Below are 9689 nucleotides of genomic sequence, written 5' to 3' on the forward strand. Positions count from 1 at the left end.
AGCTCATTCCAGTTGGGGCAGACAACACATAGAAGAAAATTTAGCTGCAGGGTAAATAAAAAATCCCTATATGTATGCCCATTATTTATAAATATAACCAATACACTATCCTAAAATGTTATTTAGTGGACAAGTTATTGGTTTGTTGTCTCTTTAGTGTAGAATTTTGCAAAGAAACTCAGGTTTCTGTTGATTAATATGCTACTGTGATTTTAGAGATGACTGGGAGCGTAGAATTGGAAACTCTCAGGTTGGGGAATCTTCACCCTGTTGTTCTACTAACTTTTAGAGGTCACTCAAGTGGTCAGTATTGTAAGGAGCTCCTGGAGAGTGCCAAGTCTTGAGCTCATAGGGCTTAAATTTTATGCCAATCATAGTCTCTACTACTAATAGCCAGTAAATATTTATTAAGTGCCTGCTATATACCTGACTATAATCTTGAAGTACACAGACCTATACATACCTATGAGTTTGTTGTGTATTTGTAATATGTTTGTTTCCTTATACTTTTCTTTATTGAAAGGATCCATAGTTTTGGATAAATTTGATAATATCTTATCATAACTAATGGTAGAGTTGTTTGAACCCTCAGGTCTCTGTCTTCTTACATTGCCACACAGAGTAGAAGCTTCTTAAAGATTTATAAATTACCTAATAAATATGAATTCATTCCATAGTGATCTCTGTGATATGATCTTTGCTCAGTAGCTCCCTGTATGCTTTTGTAATTTTGCAGAAGTTTGTTGTTCAGTCGTTTCAGGCATGTCTGACTATTCATGACTCCATTTGAGGTTTTCTTGGCAAAGATACTGGAGTGGCTTGACATTTTCTTCTCCAGCTCATTTTATGAAGGAAACTGAGTCAGACAAGGTTAAGTGACTTGCCCGGGGTCACACAGCTAGTAAGTGTCTGAGGTCAGGGTTGAAATCAGGTCTTCCTGAGTCCAGACCTGGTGCTCTATGCACTGTGCCACCAAGCTACGGAGGTTAGAGAGAGGAAAAGTGTGTGTTTATGTATATGTAGGTTTGTATTTCTTACTGATTCTTGACATGCATTTGTGTATGTGTGTGTGTGTGTATTGATGGTATAAGTTGTCTTTAAATTTTCTAGGGAGTTCCACTCAGACTTGAAGTGGGGCCACGGGATATGAAGAACTGTCAGTTTGTAGCAGTCAGACGAGACACTGGTGAAAAGCTAACAATTGCTGAAAAGGAAGCTGAAACAAAGCTTCGCGATATTTTGGAGGATATCCAGGCTAACCTTTTCAGAAGGTTGGAGTCTTACAAACTGTCTAAGATATATGATGATAAGAACTTTTAACATGATGCTTAATTTTTAGAGAAGAAATTTTACAGACCTGTTTAATTGTTCTTTCCCCCATCCTCATCCTAAGTAACATTTTTCATTATTTTCTTTTTTTTATTCTTCTGTGACTGTTTATAAACTGTGTTTGGATTTGAGCAAATACTGTTAAAAGGCAGATTAGGACAGTGGTACTTGGACAAAAGAGAAAATAAATGTCAAAATATTCCTGTTTACTTTGAAAACATCCCATGTTTTACAGCATGGAAGGAAACTGATTTTATGTTGTATTCATCAAATTTAATGTGACCAGGAAACTGTTTTGGACTTTTAGCTTCACTCCAAGAAACCAACACCATTAACTAGCCACAGCCATTAGATTGATTCATTTATATGAGTAAAAAGCAGAATTGCCAAGGAAAGCTTTCACCTTAAGGCATTTACATGGTCCCAGGAAGCTCCAGAATGCAAAAGAGAGAATATGTATTGAGGGTTTACTACATACATTCTATGCCATTCATTTGACTGGAGGAGAGTGGAATATATAATTATAATTGACATGTGAAAATGAAAAAAAACATAATAAATTCTTAGGCTTACTGTTTAACCAATTAAATTCCTAAAATTTTTAAATTTTTAAGTTCTTAGAGAAGAGACTGATATATTAGGTCAAGTTAGTAAAAATACTCTACAATCGGAGAACATATTTAGCTTCATTTGGGTCTTAACCATTTCAGATAGTATTATTCTTATTTTTCAGATGAGGAAATTTAGGTTGAGAAAAGCTGTGACTGGTATATGGGCACTTATCTAAATAAGTAGCAGAACCTGAACAAAAACAGAGGTCTCCTGCTTGTCAATCTGTTGATAATTTCCAACTTGTTTGCCACCTCATGTTGTTATTATTAAACTGGTTACTAATGTTGGTGAATAGAAATGTTTATTCATTCTTTTCTCTTTAGAGCATCTGAAGACCTCAAAACTCATATGGTTGTAGCCAATACAATGGAAGAATTTCAGAAAGTATTGGATACTGGAAAGGTAAAAGATATTTGAAAAGTTTTAAAACCTTCATGTAGGTAAATTAAAAATATTTAATTGATCTTTTTAAATACTGTTGGAACTTAAAGAACAATGTGGTTGCCTTTTTATAATTAGAGAAGGTGGTGTATATGTTATGGCAATAACATATACCTGAGGATTGCTATGAAAAAAAGTTTTTCTGTTTGAGGTTGCTCAAATTACATACTGTGTAATGAATTAGTGATATAATAATGTCTTAGTGATATAATAATGTCTTAACACATTTAGGGAGTTGATATCCTGCAATGTCTAATGTACAGACAGCTACAGAATCCTTTTGTGAATGTGATACTGTTATTTTATGAGAGAAGAAACTCAGGACCAGTGAGTTACAACTTGTCCAAACTCACAGAGCCTGTTAGAGGTGGTGCTTCAGCTAAAGCCAGGTGTCTGAATATCTGATTTGGTGTACTTTCCACCAGATCATCCTATCCAAACCCACATCAAACATTAGTTGAATTTTTGTTTATGGTATGTCTATTTTTCCACAGAGGGATTGATCAGTCCTTTATTAATCCTTTATTAAGCACTTAAAATATGTTAGGCCCTATTCTGAGTACCAGGGATAAAAATACAAGCAAACAAAATAGTTAAAGTTATGTATAGCTTTGAGTTGAGCCCCAAATTGACTAGACTGCCTTGTAAAATAGTCAGTTCATCTTAACTGAAAGTTATAAAATGCTTACTAGACCATCTAATAAAAAATGTAAGGGAAATTCCTTCATTGGGTGGGACACTGGACCAAGTCCCTACTGTCACTAAGATTCCGTGTCAGTGATCATTTAGACTTGTGTCCTCATCTGTAAAATTAGATACTAAAGTCCCTTCCCTTTCTTAGTTTGTTTGATCCTATTTTCCAAAATTTCCCATCCTTCCTATGCATGTGGTTTTCTTAGCTCTATTGTTATTCAAGCCTTCTCACTTCCATATGATGACTGTACCACCTATATCAGTGGAAGTGTTGAGGTCAGTTCAGCTGACCAGGGGAGGTTTGGTTTTTCTTTTTTCTGTTTCAAGAATGTGCATCCTCTTTGTTTTCTTTGTGTTTAGTTTATTTCTTAAGACATTTTCACTTCCTTCACTGAAGAAATAATTTCTGAAGGTTACTTTTAAAAAAGTAATTTTTTGAAAATGTGGAGTGAGTTAATAAATTAGCTTTAGGGCAGCTTTAATTGTCATGGCAATAATATAGTTTTATCATAAATTAACAATGTACAAGATACTTGAACTGTCTTTTAAGGCTAATAGAAGATAAGCCATTGTAAGCTTTTCAACTCCTAGTTTAAGCTAGACTACAATTGAATTTCAGATACAGGTTCAAAGAACATGTTTTAGACACTTAAAAGTTTTTGTATTTTCTATTCTTTCCACCACCTTTACTGTCTCATCCCCATAGTGTTTTAAGAGGTGGTAACCACTAAAAAATTTCCAAGACTGGTATAAATATAGCTATTATTATACGTTTTTTATCAGGGGAATAAAAGGACCTTTATAGATAAAATATAATTTGATCATTGTAGGCATGTAGCTATTCCATTATTTGATTTTAAAGTTCTTTTTTTTCAAACTTCTTAAAATCTGATTGTGCTTAGTTTGCTTTTGGTGGTTATTTTGATGTATGATGCTTTAATTAACTGAAGTATTATGCATTTTAATGTAGATGTCATAAATGTACATATTTCCACTGAACCCATTCAAACAGATTTCATTGTACATTTAAGTAAACATTAATAAAGTATGAATGTGCTCCCTGTTCCTAATTTTAGATAAAATGCATACCATTATTATATCTTATGTTTAATATTGCTCACTGTATATACATGTATAATGTATAAACATAATATTTATCTTTGTTACAGTTATTTGTTTTTTATGTATAACTTTATGTCTCTTTTAAGAACTTAGTATGGTGACATGTCTTTGTAACATTTCACATTAAAACCGTTTCAATGAAATATAGCAATCACTGATGATGGGAATTTTTCTAATTTAATGTTAAATTAAGCTTTATTGTTAACCAGAAACCTTTCAGTGACTGAAAACTAAAGTTAAAATTATAATAACAATAAACTTTTGTATGGCATTTTTAGCTTTACAAAACACTTTTTTGGACAACTCTGTAAAGTGTAGAAAGTGTTAAGTATTATGTCAACATTTTATAGATAAGGAAACCGAGGTTCACACAGGTTGTCATTTGTCCCTGGTCATACACCTAGAAAATGTTGAAATTGAATTTGACCCCAGAATTCATATTATTTCATGGTAATACATGGAATTTATGTTTTATAATGATATTCTGGACAAGCTCTTATGTATATTTATTTTTTGTCACCTCAAAAATTATGTTTAATTTAAGTGTACGTATTTTGAACAATTTAGCAATAAAAGTATTAGGTGAATTTTTGTTCTTTGCTTTTAAGATGAACCTAAACTTAGGGTATAGAGTTTCTTTCCTTAAAATTAAGTAATGTCACTTCCAGCTGGAAGTAAAACTATTAAAATATTGTTAGTGTCACATTAAAATATTAAGCTGGTTGCTGAATTAACATTTTAAAATTAAATACATAGGAATATATTTCCTTTTAGAAGAGATTATTTATAACTAAACCATGAGCAGTTTTCTTGTCACTGTCTAATTAAATATGATTGGCTTTCCTCCGATCATCCCCCTTTTCTAATTCATTGTAAACAATACTTTTTTTGTAAATGTTAGAATTTTTAATCCTTTGTGTTTGAGTTGGTGCTAATGATTTACCAAATATCAACACAAAGGGGGCAAGTTTCACTGTTATCTTAACCCAAATACTCCCATAGTTTGAACTTTAATTTTTCACTCCAAAAATCACTTCATAAGAATCTTCTATTTTTAAATTCAGGGGAAAATATTCTTACCAGAGGCAAAATAAAATTGGCATAATTAAATTACATTTATTGTGAATAGTCAAACTCAAGTAGAAATTAATCAAGCATTTCCATTTCAAATCCTGACAAATTATGTTGCCTGTAACTATAGTGTAGTACTATTTATTTGTTTTGTTGAAATTCTTCTTGAGGTGGAACCTATTCCTACTAACTCAATTTAATTTGTTTTGTTGATAATCCATAGTTTTACTTGTTAATTTCAGCAGAGAAGCAATTTATTTGTGAATATATTGTTCTTAGAGTTAGAATTCTGGGTTGGGGACTGCTGCACGTGTTAACTGTGTTATGTTTACTGAGGCACTTCATTCAACTCAGACCATCAGGTTCTTTGATAAAATTTTCATAAGACTTCTCAAAGGATCTTTATGAGCAACTGCATTGGTCTTAAAGTGCTATTTAAGTATGAATTATTGTAATTATTATTGTTTGTCAAGAAGGTATTAATCTCAGTTTATATTGTTTTGCATTTCAGTAGGGAAACTTTGAAAGCTAAACACTTAACTAAATCCTTTATACTGGCACAATTGAGAGAGTTGTATTATCTTAGTGAAAAAATCTGTTATGAGACTTATATATACACTTCCTTCCCAAAATGAAGAAGTTGAAGTGGATGATCTCTAATTTCCTTTCCAGTGATAATAATGATTATACTTGTGGTTGATTTATTTTAGGCTAACCTCTATTGTTATGGAACTATGAAAGCCACCAAAAACAAAAATCCCAGCTAGAAAGGACTTCCTAAATTGTCCTCTATCCCAGCCTGCATATGAGAAAATTGAGGTCTTTAATTTAAAGACCAAGGATGCACAGTGAATGAATGGTAGAGTTTGGCATTAGAAGCAAGATTTGGCAGAATTTGAAATTACAATAGAATTCCTTTTTTTAGTTCATTATTTAGGGAATGCAGGGAGCAACTTTTAAATTATTTGAAAATGTTTGGTTTTTTAATGCCTTTTGTTTTTACATCACAGCCTTTTCCCCCCTTAACCTCTTCCCTGCACATCATTCAACCCTTCCTTATAACAAAGGAGTTGACACAGCAGCTGCATCAGACAACATCTACCACATTCTGTTTCTCTAGTCCCCATCTTTTTGCTGAGAGGAGAGAAGTATATTTTCGTTTTCATCCTCCAGGATCAAGATTGACCATTAGAATTCATCAGAATTCTACTGTATTTTAATGTGCTTGTACGTTATTATAGTCAGTATGTGTGCCCTCCTGGTTTTGCTTCTTCCCATGTTTCTTCTCTCTTCATGTGCTTCATAGTCTTCATTTTTTTTTGTGGTGTTACAGTGCTTTACTTCATTGTTATAACATAGTTTCTTTGGCCATTCTCTCATTTGGTGGACTCTGCTTCTCTTTTTAAATGCTAACCTCCTTTTGGTCATTTGTAATGATTTGTATTATATGCAGTTTTCAGGAACTGCTACACAAAATGAGGTACACCTATATTTCCTAATTTATAGCCCAAAGACCTGGGTGCAAAATCAAGCTCTAGTCGTTGTGCCTTTGGCAAATGACTTCATCAGATTCCTCATCAGTAAAATGAGGCATTTAAACCACATGGTCTCTCAAATGCCTTCTGAATCCTTATCTTCACTTTAAAAAAAAAAGCTTTCCATATTTTTCATTTCCTCACTATAGAGTTTTGGGTAAGTGGAGCCAAAATTTTATGATATAGTAAGGGAAGCCCAGGAAGTCCAAAAGTCACAGTTTTGTGGTACAATTGAGATAAGAGCTTGGGGCTACTTGGGCCACATTGTTCTTCTATTAGATCACTGTTTCCTAAACATTGTTTTGGGATATGAAATACTGCAGTGATCAGTGTGTTATTTTGTTCTAAGTTTCTTTGCTCCGCTTTTTAATTTTTGATCTGATGGTATGTCATAGTGACTGTCATAAAAAAAGTGAGAATGGTGACTATATGTATGAATGTGAATGTATATGTTTATATAGATGAGGGGGAAAACAGAAGGAGCCCGGCCCCTGCTACTCCACCTTCCCCCTTCCTTTGTATCTTTCCTGGTATGTTCTATCAAATTTATTATAAAGGTGTCATGAACCTGGTTGTGTCATAACACCAGGTTGTAATAACATCAGAATCAAAACAAGGTCGAGAAATACTACTTTATAGTTATAGTTTTAAGTGATTCAGTACCAAACATAAATAAAAATGTTTTATGGAACACAGCAAATGACTATTTTTTTTCTTCACTGTACCCCACCTTAGATTGCTCAGATTCCTTTCTGTGGAGAAACTGACTGTGAAGACTGGATCAAAAAAACTACTGCTAGGTAAGCTTGTTCATAAGTACAACTTAAAAGTGCAAGTGATCTAGAAATGATTTAAATATTCCTTGTCCTTCAATATCAGTTCATGCACGTATAGCACTTCTTGGGGTTGGATACAAAAACCTCTTGGAAGTCATGTCTATTTTTTAATGTACAACTCAAGTGCTACCTTTTCTATGAAGCATTCCCTGAACATTCTTGAGCAAATATGACTCCCTAAATCCCCATGGCTCTTTATTTGTGCCTCTCATATCACATCCTCTTTTGTTTTATAGTTATATATAACTTGTCTCAACTCTTGCTAGATTTTGAGTTTCTTATGGACAGGGGCTTTGTCTTATTCATTCTGTGCCTCATTCACAGCCCTCAAAAATTTATCACAATGCTTTGCCTGGTAGGCTCCTAGATCAATAGTTTTTGAGTAAAGTTAAGCTCTAATATGGACATTATTGCATTAACTATAAAGAACTTTTTGAACTTCATGTGAAAAACTTTTGTGTTCTAATTCAAAGTAATAGAGTTGTCAGAAAAATGAAAACAAATCAGTAAATTCCTTTTGTTATTTCAGAGATCAAGATCTTGAACCTGGGGCCCCATCCATGGGAGCAAAAAGCCTTTGTATACCCTTCAAACCTCTCTGTGAGCTGCAGCCTGGAAGCAAGTGCATCTGTGGCAAGAAGCCTGCCAAGTTCTATACCTTGTTTGGTCGCAGTTACTAGGGAAAATGGCTATTGCTGAGCTTCTTAAACATTTTTTTTTAAAATAAGACTGACTTCTTCTCAAAAATAACCAGTTTTGTGACTTTTTAAATAAACATTCTAAAAGAGTCATAAAAGACAATGTTCAAGGGGAAGAAATCATTACACTCTTAAAATAGCAGTAATACTTTTCTGTAAACAATTCTAACAATAAATATGTATTGTGATCATACGTTGCTTCACATTTGCTTTTATCTGGAGTGGTTTTTAATTTAAAAAAATTTAATGAAGAAATTAGAAATTTAAACATAATATTTAAGTGAACATTTAATATGTCTTTCAAAAGTCCCTGGATCATTCAAAAATTTGAGTTTTATAGGTGGCTCTGAGGCAGGAATCAGCAGCATAGGGACTTCAGGATTACTACTCCCATTATCTTGGTTTGAAATTGTTAACATTGCTGTCTTAATTAAGTTCTATTTTCTCTACCACAACAGCCGATTCCCACGGTGGTGTTTTAACTGAATTCATCTAAATATGAATCCTCATAGACCTTTGGAAATTGTTAAAAAGTAATGTCCCTGAGAATTAAGAATGATAGCATTTAGACTAACAGTGATGTATGTCCTTCCCTCATCCACCTTCCCTGGTCAGTAATCTCATACATGTGTTTTAAGAAATGAAGTAAGCCACATGAATGTGAATTAACCTGAATGAATCCAAGTAATGATACACAAAATTTCATGCTAAGCAGAAAATGTGCTGAATCATGTGAAAAGATTGTAACAATGACCTGGTTTATTTTTGTAGGTTTTTTTTGGGGGGGGGGGGAACGACACATGATTTTTGCTTTTTAATTATAAAGGATGCTGTAGGGAGCAGAATGTGTTCATTTGTTAATGTTTGAAAGCATCAAGTTAAAATTGCCATCTTCTGAAGGTTCAGTAATATCTTTAGTACCTGTGCATTTATCCAAATAACCACAAGTGTAATGAAGATTTATTATGCAGAATTTTTATTCATTATACTTACTGTGGGTTGCCAGGGCCATAGTTGCTAGCCTACTGATGATGAGATCCATACATAGAGATTGGTCCTCAGAGAATAATCACTAAGACTTCACTGAATAGTTAAATCCTTTGAGGTATGGTAGTACCCTCCAGACCCTAAAGTCTATTTGCATATCCTACTAGCACTTCCTCCATCTTATAATGAAGCATTGGTATATAAGACTGGAGTTTCAAGTATTTTTTCATCCCATGAACCCATAAAAAATAGAAAATTTTTTCTGTCCTATGCAGCTCCTTTCTGCTTCTGCAGTACCACTGGCAGGAAATAGAGCAGGGTTTGCTAAGAGACACTTAATTTTTAAATTGTCCATTTAACTTGGC

At 33.4% G+C, this 9689-nt stretch overlaps 1 protein-coding gene across 1 annotated transcript in view; it reads left to right on the forward strand.

Annotated features, from left to right (window-relative positions):
- Window positions 1–8530, forward strand: part of EPRS1 (glutamyl-prolyl-tRNA synthetase 1) — a 69541-nt gene extending 61011 nt beyond the window's left edge. Inside the window, exons 31-34 of the mRNA XM_072647800.1 lie at window positions 1111–1271; window positions 2265–2343; window positions 7539–7603; window positions 8169–8530. Of these exons, the coding sequence (XP_072503901.1) occupies window positions 1111–1271; window positions 2265–2343; window positions 7539–7603; window positions 8169–8319 (456 nt within the window). The 3' untranslated portion in view covers window positions 8320–8530. The remainder of the gene's footprint in view (window positions 1–1110; window positions 1272–2264; window positions 2344–7538; window positions 7604–8168) is intronic.
- Window positions 8531–9689: the final 1159 nt, after the last annotated feature.

Source organism: Notamacropus eugenii, chromosome 2 (assembly GCF_028372415.1).
Source record: "Notamacropus eugenii isolate mMacEug1 chromosome 2, mMacEug1.pri_v2, whole genome shotgun sequence".
Lineage (NCBI taxonomy): Eukaryota > Metazoa > Chordata > Mammalia > Diprotodontia > Macropodidae > Notamacropus > Notamacropus eugenii.